A 20000-nucleotide genomic window follows, 5' to 3' on the forward strand; every position below is an offset into this window, starting at 1 on the left:
CGACATCACTCTGCGTTGCCGAGCGCCAGCACATGAAAGCGCTCCAAACCATGCAGATGGACGGCTAGACACACTCACTGACCCCGCCACGGATTCAAAGCTTGTGCCCCCTCCCCCAAAGAAAATGAACCAAATAGTCTGAAAGAAGAAACGGGGGTGGCAGAGGGACACGGGATATATTTGGCGACATACGCATGAGGAGGGGGGGGGGGTAACCAGGGGTAACCAACCATCATTTAAGTTGCACACCATTGTGCATCGCTGAGGTTACACACTGTTGTGTGTCGTTAAGGTGACGCACTATTTTGTGTCGTTAAAGAGGCATTCCGTTGTGCATTGCTAATGTTACACACTATTGTGTGTCATAAAACGTAAACACCGTTGTCATTCATTGTACACAAACTTATCAACACCACAGACCTCTCCACCATGATCAGCTCCTACCCCAACCCTCCCCCAGCTTCCTCCCTGACTGACCTGGTGACTCACTACAATAACAATGCCTCTCCTCTTCCCTCACCACCCTGGCCCCCCTGAAAACCTCATTCACCCACACTGCTCCCTGGTTCACTCCTCGTCTGCGCCAGCTCAAAGCCACTGGTCGTCGACTGGAGCGACTCTACAATAAGACTCACTGTACACCGCCAAATGTATTCGGACCACCTCCATCGCTACAAGAATGCCCTCACCACTGCCAAAACCTCATACTACTCCAACCTCATCAACACTGGTACAGGCAACAGCAGAGTCCTCTTCTCAACAGTCAGCCACTTACTTCAGCCTCCTAAATCTCTCCCTCCTGACATTTCCACCACCCAATGCACTGCGTTCCTGGACTTCTTCAGCTCTAAAATCAACACCATTCACCAACAACTGGCCTCATCTCGCACCCCCTCTGATGACCCACCCTGGATGATCACCTCTGGCCAACCTCTCATCAGCTCCCTCTCTGACTTCACCCCAGTAACAGAACAGACCGTTTCAGAACTCATCCGCAAAGCCAAAACCACCACCTGTCAGCTCGATCCTCTTCCCACCTCCCTTGTCAAAGCATGTCTACCGTCCATCTCCCCCATGATCACCAACATAATTAACTCCTCCCTCACTACTGGTACTGTACCCCCCACTCTCAAGCTGGCTGCCATCACTCCCATCCTGAAAAAACCTGGTGCTGACCCAACTGACCTTAACCATTACCGGCCCATCTCCAATCTCCCTTTCATTTCCAAAACACTTGAAAGGGTGGTTGCCGCAGAACTACAGTCCCACCTCGACACAAACAATCTCCACGAACCGTTCTAATCTGGCTTCCCTCCAAAACACAGCACTGAAACAGCCCTAGTCAAAATCACCAACGACCTCCTCATTGCAGCCGACTCTGGATTACTCACCATTCTCATCCTCCTCGATCTCAGCGCAGCATTTGACACCATCTCCCACCCTTTGCTCCTGGACCGCCTGGCTGGCATTGGGATCACTGGTGCTGCACTCTCCTGGTTTACATCCTACCTCACCGGCCGTCAACAATTTGTTCAACTAAGCAACCACAAGTCCGGGTGTTCAGGTGTCTCGCTGGGTGTCCCCCAGGGGTCAGTCTTGGGTCCACTCCTGTTCACCACTTACCTCCTCCCGCTGGGCACACTCCTCCGTCACCATGGGGTCCATTTTCACTGCTACACTGACGACACACAGGTCTACATCTCGACTAAACCCACCGCTGCCATCCCCCCCACCTCCCTCATCACGTGCCTGGAAGAGATCCGGAGCTGGTTGAGCAGGAACTTCCTGAAACTCAATGGAAACAAGACCGAGGCCCTGCTCATCGGCTCCAAATCCACCCTCACCAAATCACAACACACCCCAGCTCCACTCATAATCATCGATGGATTCCCAGTACCCTTCTCCTCCAAAGTCAAGAGCCTTGGCGTCATCCTGGACAACACCCTCTCATTCGCACCCCATATTCACAACATCACCCGGACTGCATTCTTCCACCTCTGCAACATCGCCAGACTCCGCCCATCACTGACCCAATCCAGCACTGAAATCCTAGTTCACTCATTTGTCACATCACGCATAGACTACTGCAACGCCCTCCTCACCGGACTCCCCACCAAACTCATCAACAGACTGCAGATCATTCAGAACTCAGCCGCCCGGATCATCACCCGCACCAAATCATCTGACCACACCACCCCTGTCCTCATCCAACTTCACTGGCTCCCAGTACACTACCGCATCCAATACAAAACCCTATTCCTCACTTACAAAGCTCTCCACAACCGAGCCCCCAGTTACCTCTGCGACCTCCTCCAAGAATACACTCCCTCCCGCTCCCTCCGCTCAACCTCTGCTGGACTACTATGTATCCCCACATCATGACTCACTACAATGGGTGCCCGGTCATTCAGCTGTTCAGCACCCAGGCTCTGGAACTCCCTCCCCCCACACATAAAACAGTCACACACCATTACAACCTTCAAGTCACAACTCACCTGTTCATCAGCCCTTTATCGTTAGCCCAACCCTGTCATGTCTAATTAATCATGTGGAGGAAATCCCCGGCGTTACAATACAATGAATGTCAATATTGTTCTAAAAAATATATATTTTTTATTCTGAAGTAGTCTTTATATTTGGTGAGATACATTTTTAAAGGAAAAGTAAAGTTTTAGGGGTTTTCTTCCTTCCTCTTTTAAGGAAAAGTAAAGTTTGAGTTTTTTCTAGCTTCAGGACCATCTGAACATTGAGCATCTGAAGATCCTTTATCTTAATTTATGGTGCGTTAGGGCCTGAACATATTTTGAAGCATGAATAAAGGACAGGGCATTGGTGGATTTTCGTTGTCAGTAACCACGGTAACCCAGCACATATCCTTCTGCCCTTCTCTCATCCATTCTCCCCGTGACACAAACACACACACACACACAGTCACACAAAGACATACTTATAAACCCCATGCCTGTTCCGTGATTCATAATGAGATAGTGTGCACGCGCACACACACACGCACACAAACACACACACACACACACACACACACACATTATAACGAGACTCTAATTAGCGACGCAGGCACAAAATGGGGGAGATTGGGCAACTATGATGTAAATGTGTAGTAGACCACCAGAGGCATCCACATTCATGTGATCTGAAAACCGTTTCTCACCATTACGTTACAATCTTAGTTATGAGACTAGGCCTATTGTGTGTGTGTTTGTGTTCAATCAATGTGAGGCTTGCTTTTACGTCACTTTCATTTTCCTGCGTGTATGGATAGGTGAGAAGGTTAGAGCGTGGTGTGTTTGTGTGGGTGTGTAAGAATTGTGTGTTTGTAAGAATCTGAAAGAGTGTGTGTGTGTGTGTGTGTACGCGTGTGCGTGCGTGCGTTCGCGCGTGTGTGTGTGCGTGTGCGCGTGCGCACGTGTCTCAAGTCATTCTCTCCATCCTCAGAATGACTTCAAAGCGACATGGCTAATCCTCTCACGGCGGCTCGTTAATAATCCTGTTAATAATCCGTTTAGCCGCTTTCACTGCGCTCCGTTTATTGGCACCTCGTCGCTGCACAAGTTATGGGCTCCCAACGCTTTCCCTATCAGGTGCACCAGTGTCTTAAGCCTCCTGATTTCCTTTCATCAGGCTGGAGAGAGTTTGAAACAGACACACACACCCACACACACACAGACACACACATCATCAGCTGTTACGCATTCACGTACATTTCTTTACACGCAAATGGCACTTAAAAAAAAATCGTACTTAGCATCGAGTAGCGTCCTATCCTAGCTATCTCGCTCTTGTGTTAACACCTACTTACACACACCTACACACAGTGCAAACACACACCTACACACACGCACGCACGCACGCACGCACGCACGCACGCACGCACGCACGCACGCACGCACGCACGCACGCACGCACGCACGCACGCACGCACGCACGCACACACACACACACACACACACACACACACACACACACACACACACACACACACACACACACACACACACACACACACACACACACACACACACCTTCACACACACACACACACACACACACGCGCACGCACGCACGCACGCACGCACGCACGCACGCACACACACACACACACACACACACACACACACACACACACACACACACACACACACACACACACACACACACACACACACACACACACACACACACACACACACACACACGTATATATATACAACTCCAATGACCTCCATGGGTTTGGTCTGAATTGCATTATTTTCTTACTGGCTCAATCTGCTAATTCACCTCTATGTCTCTCAGTCTTCTAACCCTCCTTCCCCCTCTTTCTCGCTCTACTCTTTTCCTCAATGTAATTATTTCATTATCCCATCCCCTCCCCACACCTTGAGAGTGAGAGGGTTGAGAGTGAGACCCCTGTTTTGACCAAAGTCCATTCATTTGGTGCTGGGTCGTGACCACTGGTTTATAGTAAGCTGGCACAAGCAGGTGCCGCAGGGACTACTACAGGTTTATCCACAATGCCTTGAGGCTCACTCTATCTTACACTCTCTCTCTCTCTCTCTCTCTCTCTCTCTCTCTCTCTCTCTCTCTCTCTCTCTCTCTCACTCTATATCTCTCTATTTCACTCTATCGAGTGCTCTCTCTCTATGACTCTCTTTCCCTTTTTTCTCTATTTCTCTCTATATCTCTCTCTATTGCACTCTATCTAGTGCTCTCTCTCTCTCACTCTATTTCCCTCTATCACTCTTGACCGCTCTCTATGTATCTTTCTCGATCGCTTCCTATGAGTTTCCCTCTCTATATCGCTCTCCATACCTATCTATTTATTCCTCTCTCAATATATCTCTTCCAAACGTCCAAAAAGTATTTTTTGTGCTGAGTGGATTGTGAATGAAAGCTCAAAAACGTTGTCCTTTTACTGAAGATGTTCAATCAGCAAAGACAGAGAAAACACAATTAGCCTTATGTATTTATATGTATGCATTTCTTCTTCTGGTGTGCTCACATCGGGTCAAAGGAAAGTCAATAGCAAACCAAGATTGCAGATGTAAGATTGAAAGATTGTAGAAATGGTGAGATGTAGAAACAAAGCGATACAGGTAGAAAGAGAAAGAGGGAAAATATGAGCAAGTTACATGCATAATTAATTTCACCCATCTCCACGCTGTCATGTATCCTTGCAGGTTTGTTTGTGTGTTTGTGCACTCATGCGCACTCATGCGCAGATGTGCGTCTGTATGTGTATCTCTATTGTCTGGAGTCGTGTACTCAACATCCATAAGTGTGTGGGTGATTCCAGCTAAATCATACCATGTAAACCTTAATTAACACACTTTCACCATGCGTCTTCCACATCATTATATCATGATTGCCTGATTGTCTTCGCAAACGTTTTCCTCCTGGGAGTCCAGACTACCCAATACCAGACAAACCTGTTTGATTTCACATAAATAGTATGGGCCTGCGATAAAAGGGAAGAGGAGAGTGGGTGGAAGGTGAAGTCAGTGGACAGTTATTTCTGGAACTTTTGGTAGAATATAGCGTTTCTTGAATTTCTCTGGCTCAACCCTCCACTGCGGCAATTTGACCACAGTCCCTATTTCTTTTATACCCCATTCCACTGTCCACAAATTCATAAAGTCACAAAAGGCTCAGACAATAACAAAGTATCACAAATTTAGGAAGCATTTCCTGTCTTGCCCTATATGTAGGTCTGATCGCAACGGTAGACAGGTTGCCTCATGCCATACCGTAAAACGGCAAAATAGGAATATTGATAGTAATATAAAATTAAACGTTGAAAGGGATATGTGCTGCTTGATACATTCTGTAGCTGGCTTTTTTCACAAGCTAAACAATGCATCTCGTTATATGAACAGCACATCCAATCTTCTCTGCAATCTCTGATTCCACTGATTAGCGTAACTCTTTAAATAAACTATGAAACGTCTAATAGCCGTTCATTTCCCAAACACTATTAGCTCTATTATCTAATCATGAATTAATTCAATCGTCTTGTATTTTTTGCCAACCAAAGGGAATTTTTACTTTTACAGTGGGTCGGCTTAGCTCAGGAGGTAGAGCAGTTGCCTTGTAACCGATAGGTTGCTAGCTCGGTCCCCAGCTCCTCCTAGCTGAGTGTTGATGTGTCCCTGAGCAAGACATTTAACCCTGACTGCTCCTGACGAGCTGGCTGCTTTGCATGGTTGACCCTGCTGTCAATGTGTGTATGAACTGATGTAAGTCGCTTTGGATAAAAGTGTCTGCTATATGCCCTAAATGTAAATTACAGTACATTTTTTGAATGAATCTCAACGTTTAATCTTCTGAAATGAAAATAAATACAATTAAGTTCTATAATAATAATAATAATAGATTGAATTTATATAGCGCTTTTCTAGACACTCGAAGACGCTTTACAGTGAAGGGGGGACCTCACTAACCACCAAAACCAACGAAACCCCTACTCTTTGCGATAAGTGCCCTGGGACCTTTTATGACCTCAGTGAGTCAGGACCTCGGTTTTACGTCTGCTCTGAAGGACGGCACCTTCCGCAGCACAGTGTCCCCGTCACTGCACTGGGGCATCGGGATTGATGAGTAAAGGGGCCAGAGGGAAGAGTGCCACCTATAGGCCACCAGCCGACACCACTTACAACACCTGGTATTCCCAGGCGGTCTCCCATCCAAGTACTAACCACTGAACCAGGCTCTATGAAACGCTTTTCCGGATGCATTGTGTCAATACTTCTTGATGAAAAATACTAGCACCAATGTGAAATGCCATCATCTTATGTTTAAGATGATTATGTCCCCTTACTTTGGGAAAACAGGACTTCTGTGCCATTTTCTCCATTAGCCTGGATTTACTTTGACCGATCTGCATTAATCACCTCCATTTATTACTTTTCAAAGTCAAACAACCCAAAACATTCCCTGTGGTTGAGATCAAAAACAACTTTCTCGTCCCGAAGATAATTTGTTTTTGGACGCACGTGTCAACTATATTGAATATCGTATACAGCACAAGTTAATAAATATATACAGCAACATTAAAAACCAACATAACAATGATTGATTTGAGCAGAATTGCTTGGAAAAAGTGTGTGAGTACAGCATGGGGCTTTTGATTCTGGATTCCTATCGACCGGAGGACAACAGACTAACATTTTTTTTATCTGTTGAGCCCTCACAGTGGTAGCCCTAGAGGCACTCTCCTCGTGGAGGGCAGTTGCAGCTAGTTAGCAAAGAGGACAACAGCTTTGGTACAGCTTTGTGACAACGTCCCCCCGTCGTGAGCGAAAACAAACACACCTGTGCGTGTGTGTGAACTCAAACCTCAAAATGTGACAAGGGCGTTTTTTTTCTGGTCTCAAACATTGCAGTATTGTTCAGGCAAATTGGAAAGAGCTGACATAAATGGAACGCGCCGCGCAGTGTCCTTAGCTTTGCGAGGAGACATTTGTTTTTATCCCGGCCTCTCCACGTTCTGAAAATATTTTTTTGCAGTAGAAGGAGGATGTGGTGGTGGTGGTGGGGGTGATGATGAGGGGATTCAGTGGAGCAACTGAGGCTGTTCTTCAGACAGCTGTGTAATCTTTCTCGACAGATCCCTCCACGCTCAGACAAAACCCACTAAGGACAGAGCGTGAGCGAGAGAGAAGAGAAGAGAAGAGAGGATTCCATTCCATCTAGGAGCATTCCCCTGTTCCTCTCTAATGGCATGGAGAGAATGCTGAGATTGGAGCTCTCCGTGCAGGAGCATATGCGCAGATGTTCTCAGATCATTACAGGCTTTAGCAATTAAGTTGTTCCTTGGAAACTGCGGAGTGTGCTGGTGCTTATGTAGGTTTTTTGGCAGTTTGTGTGTCTTTTTTGTACTTGGGTGTTCCTATGTATGGAGCAGAGGGGTGTATCTGTGAGTGTATTTGTGTGTGTTTGGGGGGGGGGGGGGGGGGGGGTCTTGTGTGGTTGTGGTTCGTGTGAGTTTGTTAGGCAGACATGGACGCATGTGTATGTTGCGTCGTTCATTTGTGTGCGTATGTCTGTCTGTGAGTGTATTTGTGTGTTTGTGCATGCTTGTCATGTCTGTGTGTGTGTGGTTGTGTGTCTGAGCACATGCGGGCATGTCTCATCCGACGATTGTTTGACGCGGCCCCAATGCAGTGATCTGCGACCCCCTCAAGTCCATTAGCGTTATTACTAATCGAAGGTCAGAAACAATGCGTGATCCCCCCGTGCTGTGGTCCCACGCCTGCCTCAGAAGGGAGGGGGGTGCCAGATGGTCCTGGTGAATACTGTTCAGAGGAGAAGGGAAACACATTTCCATCTGTTTAGATTTTATGCACAGCACCACTGTTCCCTAAAATACTTTCTTAGTGATTACCCCAGGCATGTGTGGTTTTTAAGCTGTGTGTGTGTGTGTGTGTGTGTGTGTCCGTGTGCGCGCGCGTGTGTGTGTGTTTATTTGTGTCATTTGTGTGGCCTGCCGCTATGTTAGCATTTGCGCTCGTTTGGACTTTTAATAGAAACATTGTGAGTTTCTTATGGGATGGGAGTTTTTATTGGCAGTCTCAGCGTTTTTAATTATGCGCGGCCTCGGCTAACAGGCGCTTGCTAATGAAGCGGCTGCTCATCTGTTTGTATTGGGGGGGAAACGAGTAAAGTACAGGACGAGAAGGATTGGAAGCCCCTCCGTCACTGGCCATCTTTGGTTTAATTGGCGCCTCGGTGTAAAATGCGAGTGGAAGTGTGTAATTCGGTTGGCTTCTTCCAATTTAGAAATATTATGGAGTGTAACTGTTTCCGGTGAGACCCAACTATCCCTTGGTAATCCTCAAAGAGGACATTTAATTAGCTGGACTTTTTTCTCTCTCTGGCTCTGGCTCTCTCTCTCTCTCTTTCTCGTTCTCGCTCTTCCTCGTTCTCTCTCTCTCTATGTGTGCGTCTCTTGCTGTCTCAATTTCTAAAAACTGCCAGTAGGAAAACCAACCTGCTGAATAAAGGGGATTCACACCTTTTCCTATTCCGATGGAAGAGTTAGCTTTTCTGTTTTCCTCGCGGTGTGTCACGTTCGGTGTCACAAACGTGCCAGGAAGCGTTCAACAAACAGTGTAAAGCAGCACGGAGGCCAGTGAAAATGTTTTTGGTGGTTGCTTATTTTTTTAAACCTGCTGCTTATTTATTTTCTCTTTCAAACTCGGTTCCAAGAACAAAACGGTTGTTTCATGCTGTTCCTGTCTGTTCACGCGCCAGCCTCCAGAACTTCAAGGGCTGTGAGGGCTTAGCACGGAAAAAATGACTAAAATGATCGTGTCCGACTTTGGGGCATCGCTCCATCACTGCCGATCAGATCTGGTACTGATAAATCACTGAAAGTCACCACTGCAAAGTCACTTGTCCCGGAAGTGAATGCTGATTGTAACCTGTAATTGTAATCATGTAATCGTCCACTAACGACAAAAGCCAGTGAGCGTTTTTTTTTTTGTCAATTGGAGAGCATGACTGTTATTTTCTCTATTTCTCTCTCCCCTCACTCCGTCCCTCTCTTTTTCTCTCCCCTCTCTCTGTCTCTCTCTCTTTCGGTCTCAATTAATCCAATTCTCACTCTCACTCTAGCTCCCCTTTCTCAACCCCTCTGTCATCTCGGCATTTCCACTTCCTTTCTTTCTTGTTCCATTTTTTCTTACCTTGCTCTCTCTCTCTGTCTCTGTCTCTGTCTCTGTCTCTCTGTCTCTCTCTCTCTCTCTCTCTCTCTCTCTCTCTCTCTCTCTCTCTCTCTCTCTCTCTCTCTCTCTCTCTCTCTCTCTCTCTCTCTCTCTCACCCACTCATGCATACATACACACGCACACATATGCTAAAAAGCACAAACACAGACTTGCACACACACACACACACACACACACACGCATACACAAAACAGGTGCACACACATATACATACACCCCGATGTGCACATACATACATAAGCTCCCAGACACACACGCACATACACACGCACCCATGCACACATAAGCATGCACACACACTCACACACACACACACACACACACACACACACACACACACACACACGCGCACATGCACGACCACATGGCCCGAGGACTCACAGATGTAGGCCGATGTGCGCAGCATTGATGAATTAACCAGATGAAGAGAAGAGGAGGAGGAGGAGGAGATAGACACGCGTTGAGGTGAGATCTGAAAGAGTGATTAGGCGTTATCCCCGCATCCTCGCCTGAGCGTGGAGAACAGAAGGGAGAGAGAGAGAGGAAGAGCGGGAGAGCGCACAGATTGGGGTCACCGAAGCGGGCCGAGGGCGGGTGAACGCCGACAAGTGGGAAGACAGGAGTCTGATATCTGATTAATTTGCCACTAATAGTGTCCCGACTGACTGACAAAAGAGTTAGCGGTGAATATGATGCATGCTCGACAAGATGGGTCCACACTCCCTCTGCACGGTGCCAACACACACACACACACACGCACGCACGCACGCACGCACGCACGCACGCACGCACGCACGCACGCACGCACGCACACACACACACACACACACACACACACACACACACACACACACACACACACACACACACACACACACACACACACACACACACACACACACACACACACACACCTTCAGTCACACACTCAAACAAGTTTCTCCTAAATGAATCCGTTCTGAATTTAATGAAAACATCTTGTTTTCGACTAGCCTGCTTTAGCTTTGATTCGGCAAACTATTACAAATTCTCCTCCTAATGAATGTATTTCATGAAATGAGTTAAACAGATCTAATCGATAAATTTATTAAGACCTCAAGCAGCACACATACATTTTTAAGATGCTTAGGATAAAAGCACAGCAGACTTGTTATGTTGCCGATTGATCCGCATCGCTCGCTTGAATGAGGAATTAGAAATCTGTGGGCTGTTTTTGGCCCATTCCATGCCCGTCACACAAGGGCTGTGGATGAATGACAGAATTTCCGAAACAATAAAACCGCCTTGGAGCTGTTCTCTTCAGAGCCACATTTTTCAAATTCTTTGAAGTCTTCTTTGATGGCTTAAATCTCCCCAAAGAAAAAACTTAAACTCATTTCGAGCTCGTTATGAACAAGCTAACTCTAAAAACTTAGAGTAAGGGTTAGTTTAAAACTCAATATTACTGTTATTAATCATTGTACCACTAATAACCATAAAAAAAGTATGCAAAAATAGCAATACAGACCTCAAAGTCATCAACCCAAGCATGTACATTAGGTGGACGAATGAAAAGATCGAACGTAGGGGGTTTATGTAAATCTTCCCTTTTTCGCCCCAGTAAAGGGACACTCTGTCTCCCTGTTTTATTGCTGTGGTGGGGCTTTGCAACTTTATCGTTATCTGTGGCCAATGGCCACTGGCCTGCTGTATTAGTGGTGGTGGATAGTGAATGCATTGCATTGTATGTCCCTATGGTCCTTCATTAGCAACTAATCCACAGATGATCATTATTAGAAAGGAAAGTGCCATTCCCTGTGTGTGTGTGTGTGTGTGTGTGTGTGTGTGTGTGTGTGTGTGTGTGTGTGTGTGTGTGCGTGTGCGTGTGCGTGTGCGTGTGTGTGTGTGTGTGTGTGTGTGTGTGTGTGTGGGTTGTGTGCATGTCAGTGTGTGGCTAATTCTGGCGTCGCGCCCACTATATTAGCCTGGTGATTTATTATCTCTGTAATGCCTTCCTCCGTTCCCTGAATCTCTATTGTGCTTTTGCCAATTAATTCTGAATCTGGTGCAGACCACAGGGAGTGGTAGGGCAACAGATAGAGAGGAGGGAGGGATTTAATTGTGCGTTAGGTCCGCATGGTCAACTGCAATACCATAATAGTTATTGTATACCGGTGGCATTGGCTTGGTCGTTGTCTATGTTTTCATACCTTCACACCTTCCTGACATTTCACCGGGATATAAGGTGTATGGCCTGACATGATATGAACAAATACTACATAGGATACAATAATACCATAAAAGCTGAGCTGCCGGTGATAGAAGACATTGGAGCATGTATGACGTTTTCTAGCGTACAATGTTGTGTGTCTCATATGCAGTTTGCCAACTTAGACACGTCTTGCTCGGTTTAAATATGAATGGCCCATAGAATAATGAATAGATAAGACGTATGCACCCTTCTACCATAGATGCAGTCCAAATTGTAACTGTTGTAGAGCTATGGGGATAGACTTCTAAACATATATTTGAATCCATTGTGGACATTTGGAAACGTGAGACGTATCTGGGTTATTGACGTTATTGGTTATTGATAAATATTGACCAAACGATGGCTCCATAGTAGAAGAAAATCTTGGTCGAATGAAATTCGACCAACTCTTCGACCGACCGATTGGTCGATGGGAGAAATTAGAAATAAAAACCAATCTGCACGTTATCTTGAGATTAACTTAATTAAATTATTATAATTAGATTACATTTCTAAATCCCCTGGTATAACATAATACCACGATACCACTCTCTCTCTCTCTCTCTCTCTCTCTCTCTCTCTCTCTCTCTCTCTCTCTCTCTCTCTCTCTCTCTCTCACTCTCACTCTCTCTTTATGCATTCTTCTTTTCTGCATTCACTCCCTCTCTCTCTCTCTCTCTCTCTCTCTCTCTCTCTCTCTCTCTCTCTCTCTCTCTCTCTCTCTCTCTCTCTCGCATATTAAAACTCTTACTTCTCTTCTGGTCAATACCATTGTTCACTAGAGGGTTTTTGTTATTGTACCATATGTATAACGTACTCAATATTATTAATGTAAGCCATTCATTTTTTGCCTCAATTTTTATTGCACTTTTCATGCCGCCAAATTAAGCTAATGGCACCATGCCAGCTGTAAAACATTATGCAATTACCATTATCTCCATTTCCTTCTCACTTTCTCATTCTACCCATTTTTTTTTATCCATAAACATTATGTTTCCCGTCCGCCCTCTTTCTATATATTTCCCCCCTGTATCCCTTGCTCTCCTTTCCTATACCCCCTCTCTATCTCTCCCTTGCTCCATCTTGATTAAAATGTCCCACATGCTTTTCCCGCCTCAACCGTCCCTCTATCAGTCGCTATCATGGGCCAGTGCCCATAGCGCCTAGCACATCGATCCGAGATAAGCGTCTCTGTAGGCCTTGCACACAATCACCGCATGTTGACCCCACCGGGGGGGGGGGGTCTCTGCTCCTCCTTTTTCACCTGTGCCAGCCTGGAGAAATGCAGGAAAAATGCAATCCACGGGCTAACGCGTTCACCAGCCCGGCGGCCATGTTGAATAGAGAGGCGTCCATTAAACTATGAAGCAATAACCGCATGTCGAGATGGTTTGCATCATTAAAGGCGGAAATGTTTTTGTAATATTAAGGCCGTTGCACGCAGGAGGAAGAGCCTCTCTATGTGGGTATGGCCTGTGCGAGGAGGTGGTGTATGTTGCTAATGATTGCAGTTTACTGGTTGTGCAAATGATACTACGCTGCTGATTATAATTACTGGTTTAAAGACTGGGGGGACACTGGGGAGGGACCAGAGGGCTCCCTGTACGCCACAGATTTGTGTGTGTGTGTGTGTGTGTGTCTTTATATATATATTTGTGCATGCAAATAATGCAATTAACCTTGTCACAGCAGGCTTCAACTTCAACCATCAATAATGGATCACAAAACTGATTTGCAAGTTATACGTACATTGTAAATGTCAATATCATTCATGCATGTCCAACACAAAAGTGTCTGATCGTGCATGAAGCAGTAACCCTGTCAGAATACAACACTATGGCAAGACAAGGCATCGTTTCCTCCAGATGTGTTTTCCGTCCAATTAGAAGAGACATATTTTGTCGTTTCACTTTCACTTTTTAGAAAAGCTTGGTCACTCGATTGTGGACATTCGCCAGGAAAGAAAATGTTTGCAGATGAGGTAATTTGATAGTTAGCTCAGATATTTCATACTGGAATCAAAAGTGCTCTATCTCTATCAATATCAGGTGTTCTGCCTCGTAGAAGGGATCTCTTTGCATAACAATATCTCTAATTTATTGAATGCCTTTATTGAAAAAGGCTTAAAACTGAACCACAGTAACGGGTTAGCTTGCTTGAGGAACTATTTTAGATGCGTGCCGAATAAGGAGCAGTAGGGGTTAAGCATCTTGCTCAAGGACCCAAGGACTGCGGCCATTGTGGGTTGAACACAGAACCGTTTGGCTGGAAATCAACCACTATCCTACTAACTTCAAATCCCCAGTGGTGTTTTCAGCCCAGTTAGATGGGGTGAGGCAGGGGGGGCGGTTGGGTGGATGGCCTTTGGGGAACCAGATGGCGATAGAATCAGGCGAAAACCTGAAGCCTTTCTTTAATCGCAAATCTCATCATCATTATCATATCATTACTGTTTTCTAAAACATGGTGTGTGTGTGTGTGTGTGTGTGTGTGTGTGTGTGTGTGTGTGTGTGTGTGTGTGTGTGTGTGTGTGTGTGTGTGTGTGTGTGTGTGTGTGTTTGTGTAAGACACAGAGTAGTGCTCAGCTGTGGGCGATGCGAGGCAGCTTCCCCTCTTTTTAAACCTGTTTTCGGTGAACAGGGGTTCTGTGCTCAGAGGGAAGGGCCCTGTGTATGGAGTCTCTGCCAGCACGCCGCGGTGCCCCCCGATCCATTTGGTTATTGAAGTAGCGTCCAAGGGGAAGGGGGGGGGGGGGGGCGGTGGGGGGTGGGGTGGAGGATGGGGGGCACCGGAGGGAATTTTGTTTTGTTTAGTTCTCTTTTTATTTATTCCTCCAGCAGGACTCTCTGGGTAAAGTAAACTTTAGAAGCGGCGGCGCCTGCCTCACAACTTCCCCTCCCGCTGCGAATGCGGCGGGCTGGGAGAACAGCGCGGTTCAGTGGGAGAACGCGGGCGTCGAGTCGTCCTATCGGCTCAGGAGCGCGTTCCTCTGGGGGGCTCCACTGGGAGCGCACAAAGTACCGCCGAGCCCTCTCGCTGGCGTTAAGTACTCCTCTGAAGGCTTGTTCATTGGTGTTTTTTGGAAAGTTATCCACTGGCCGTCTGATGTGTTCTGAGCGGGGTTAAACAAGACCCGGAGTCTGTACCTCTTTCAATGTCAGTGTTTTCTGGTGGGAAGGGGGGTGTTGGCGGGTCTCCTTCCTGACGTTGTCAGAGTTGTCTGTGCACTCTGCAGCTCGGGAGTGCCTGTTTGTGTGCGTGTTTTGATAGCTAACAGTAATCACATGATTACCCGCAATTTTCGCTGATCAACATTATTCATCTTGCTTCTGATTACATTAAGGATGACACTGACGATGGATGTGTGTGCGTGTGTGTGTGTGTGTGTGTGTGTGTGTGTGTGTGTGTGTGTGTGTGTGTGTGTGTGTGTGTGTGTGTGTGTGTGTGTGTGTGTGTGTGTGTGTGTGTGTGTGTGTGTGTGTTGTGAGTGCACAAACAAACACACATGCTTTGCATGTCGGAAAGCATTAGACTTGGTGTTGGAAGCTGAGGCGGAAGCAGGTTGAGATAATGGTGTGTGTGTGTGTGTGTGTGTGTGTGTGTGTGTGTGTGTGTGTGTGTGTGTGTGAGCAGTGGGAGCACTTACTTTCTAACTGTTCCATCCTTTGGTGCTTCAGGCGTGGGATATATCTTCTCATTAGTCAGTGCCACTTATGTTCTGTTTTTCTTCACGTTCGGGTCAGGTGTGTACTGACTTGGTGCGCCATGTTTACCCTGTCTGAACACAACTCTACAATACATTATGAGGAAAATAAAAAGCATAATGTTTGAAAGAGATTTTGGTTAACAATGTCTGATAGATAAATAATGGTGTGGGGGAAGCTGGGTTTGATTATCGGATGAAAGGTTCACTCGCACAATATTGTGTGCTAAGAGATTCTACTTCCCATTCACACTAGCCCTGGTGTTTCCCTTTAGCCTTTAGTGACATAGTTTATCCTTGATAGTTACATTCAATTATAAATCATACCATTAGTTGTGTGTATGTTTGAATTTGTTCTTGTAGTGATTTGGAGTGATACACTGGACCCTTGCTTACTTTGATGGCTATGACACTATATAAAAAGGCTGCAACAAGTGAGCACTGGTAGGGTCCTCTACCTTCTTCACCCATGCTTCTTTATCCAAAAAGGGGTGGAAATGATCAAATGCTTTCCCACTATTTCTCACAGCAACAATTTTTTGGCCGTTACATACAATCACATAATTGAGATTTGGTTCAATAAAAATGAGTTGACAGGAGGATGAGCAACCATTCTCAATGTGACAACCATTCATTTCCCTCACTTTTTTGACTGGTAGCCAATTTTCCTTTTATTTCAATTCCATCCTTGGTAATGAAGTTATTTTGTTGGCGGGTTGTCTGTGTTTATACAGTCTGCACGAAACCACACGCTATAACGCGCATGGCCAAGTGTCTAAGATGTTCTTTTAGTAGTCTGGCTTCGGGACACTGTAGTTCAGCATTGGCAGACCCACGTCCATAACCTCTGCCGTAGTCCAGTGTAAGTGCAGTCGGTTTCTCTAAGTCCCTAGGAATTCTCCTTCACAATTCATGACACTAATGAGGTCAATGAATAGTGGTTAGGAAGGGACATAAGTCGTGATTGTGTTGATTAGTAGACCAGAGCATAACGTTTAAGACAAGTTAAGGGCAGGTCCAGGCAGTACAAAGAATAAAACATTTTCCTCGATTAAAAAGTTCAGTTCAAACCACATAAGGAGGGAGAGGTCATGATAACATAGATGCTTGCTTTCGTGCACGTTGCATTTCTAAAAGTAAGCCTAGTTTTTCGTTTTTTCAATGACTTAATCAGCATTGTATATTATTGTATTCAAGCTGAATACAATAATACCTCATACCTCAGGATCTAAAAAAATATCCAATTCCTGAATATAATCAGCAACCACCGGTCTAAAGGTTTCTAAATGCTCTCTCCCCTCTCTTCCTCCCTCCCTTCCCCCCTCCATTCCTCCGTCCAGGTCCTGACTGGTACCTGGTGCGGGTGGAGATGACGGTGTCGGACGTGAACGACAACGTGCCAGAGTGGAGCATGGTGCCCGTGCCGTACCTGGCGGTGGTGTCCCCGGACGCGGTCCCAGGCTCCCTGGTCTACCAGCTCCTGGCTCGAGACGATGACGGCGGGGACAACGGAGAGGTGGAGTTCTTCCTCTCAGACGGTAAAGAGCTCACAGGTTCCACCGCCAAAGTGGCACCAAAGACCGAGCAAACGCAAACACAAAGTAGTCCGTTTTCAGGTAAAGGTCAACCCTTAATCACAGTTAGTGAGTCTCAAAGGGATTCACGGGTAGCATTTAATGCCACGACTTAACCTATAGCAAGGGAACTCCGTTATAATAAGATAAGATATAACTTTATTAATCCCCCGTAGGAGAAATTTGTTAGTTGCAGCAGCAGTGGAAGGACACCACTATCTATCAAGGAAGAAACCTTTGGGTGGATCGCAGACTGAGCGAGTGCTCATTTGAAGACGGCAACAAAATACGAAAAAGATTTAATCATAAAGAAACTAGAGAGGAAAACTCAAACTAGAAAAAATTAAAATAAATTGCAAATATCAATACATACCCGTGTAAATCGTTGAGATTAAATGTCTTAAACTATGCTAAACCTTGACAATTAGGCACGTCTGTCTCTCTTTGATTCTGTGGAGCCCCAGGCTCCTCTCCTGTTTAGAAATGAGTTTCAATTAGAGTGATGTTATGAATGCACTACTTGTGGTTGTTGGTTTGTGTAAATGACGTGCTCTGTGATGAAGGGGCAACAAAAGTGCCCCAGAGGATATTTCAAAGAGGAAACGTTTGGATTGGTTTTGTTTGATTATTTAACGGGTCTCTTTTGCTCCTGGTACAAGAATCAGTACACTCTCTATTCACCCTGCCTGTTTTACGATGTATAATGAAGAAAAATAAATCCATTAAATTTCGCTTTGTGAAAATGATTACATCAAAAATGTTGATATTGCAGCATAAAATACAGCCCTGTAGAGCTGTTCGAGGTCATCTCCATTTTTGTTTTTTAACTTCAAACTTACTGCCATCTATCCCACTTTCCCTCATCTCTCTGAATCAAACATCTTGTTTAGTTGTTTGTGTGTGTGTGTGTGTGTGTGTGTGTGTGTGTGTGTGTGTGTGTGTGTGTGTGTGTGTGTGTGTGTGTGTGTGTGTGTGTGTGTGTGTGTGTGTGTGTGTGTGTGTGTGTGTGTGTGTGTCGGGGGGGGAGGGGAGGGGGGGTGGAGGTTTGGGTGTGCAGGTGTGTGTATGGACGCATCTCTTTTGGATCTATTCCCATCTTCCCATTAATGCAAGCTGTAAAGTCTGTTGAGGCTACCAAGGGACTCCGCTTTCCTTACTGTTTGAAATATGCTCGATGGCATGCCATAATACTAACGTGTGTCAATATAAATTGTTGCTATTCATCATCGTCTATCTTCGCCAATGGCTGCAATTATTGCAAAAATAGCATGCGAGAGGGAAACATGTGGAATTGGTTAACTAAAGCGACAACACCACTTTGCAAAACATCACCTATGTTTAAAACTCTGAAAGTGTAACCTCTTCAACACCTTCAACTTTTCTTCTTTCTTTCCTTTAATGCATATATATATATATATATATATAAATATATATATATATATATATATATATAGGATACCTATTAAAGGAGAGACATGTTTGCTACAACAGAGCATCTTGTTTAATCGGGTTGAATCAGCTATGACAGCGGGCAGGTGTAAGGGATGTCGAGTGAATAGCACAGATACATTCACTACATACTTGCAGATAATAGCATGTGATACCTTAGAAAGCTTTCATAAAAAGGAATCGATTAAACTTCATCACACCTGGATAAGAGTGGGGGCCACCTTTGAGGGCGGCTGGGGGCGTCCCCTGAAGAGGTTTTCAGCAGATGTTTGTTTTCACCGAAGAGTAAGCGAGCACTCTCATCAAACCATTCCTACTCTAACCGCTGCTTCTGAATTGCTTAAGCAAGTGGCCTTAAGTGACACGTCTTGTGCGATACAATATGACCGCAAGGCAAGTAAAGGCCTCCTCAGATGAACGTTTCTCAGATGTAGATATCGTCCGAAAATGGGATTTTTATCTTATCGCTCGAGGTATTTTCCCCCTTAAACATAATCCTGTTTGTAATGTGGTCACAAGGTCAAAGAAGACAAGGCATTATCACAAATAATATTTCAGTTAGCAAATTGTAAGCATGAGGATAGCATTTGTTATACAATAATATTGAACAAATTGCCTGCTATTCATTTACATTTACATTCAGTCACTTAGCAGGCACTCTTATCCAAAGTGACTTACAAATCATACAGAGTATCTTATTATCCGAGATTCAGCTCAGTAGATGTTTTTATATGATACGTTACATAAGATGTAGCAAAGGAATAAATGTAAAATAAGTATTAACACAGGAGCTTAATTGAGCAAAGTCTGCAAGTCTGTTGACTGGATGTTTTGGGAAAAGGTGTCTTATCAACCACACAATGGATATAGTGCAGTTATTTTAAAATATCCTGGGAGGTGAGAATATGCGTATGTGTGCAATATATCTACTCACTCTAGACACCGTGCGTGGGCAGTGTCGGAAGTCAGGGTGGTATGGCGACACCATGAGTGAAAGGCAGAGAGAGATGGTAATTTTTTTTACGTACAAAGACATCTCACTAGCTAATCTAACAATAAAGGAAGGAGTCTCTGTATGTATGGATGTCTGTCCTTCGGGCTTCTCGATAACAGTACATCAGTACATCACATCGACTTCACAACAATTGCGGAGTGAGGAGTGAGGAACCAAGGAAGTGCATCTTTCGAGAGACATATTTATGAATGTGGGGGGGGGGGGGGGGGGGGGTGGACAGCACACTGGGAAAGCGACTGCTCTTGTGAAGGCAGGGAACACCACAACCAAACCCAGTGAGGTTTGGTT

The 20000-nt window shown here is 45.4% G+C and overlaps 1 protein-coding gene across 1 annotated transcript in view; it reads left to right on the forward strand.

Moving 5' to 3' along the window:
- The window catches only part of si:ch211-186j3.6 (neural-cadherin), a 244038-nt gene that overhangs the window by 43468 nt on the left and 180570 nt on the right, over positions 1 to 20000 (forward strand). The window contains exon 2 of the mRNA XM_060070949.1: positions 17015 to 17212. Coding sequence (XP_059926932.1) covers positions 17015 to 17212 — 198 coding nt within the window. The remainder of the gene's footprint in view (positions 1 to 17014; positions 17213 to 20000) is intronic.

The sequence above is a fragment of the Gadus macrocephalus genome, chromosome 14 (assembly GCF_031168955.1).
Source record: "Gadus macrocephalus chromosome 14, ASM3116895v1".
Taxonomy (NCBI): Eukaryota; Metazoa; Chordata; class Actinopteri; order Gadiformes; family Gadidae; genus Gadus; species Gadus macrocephalus.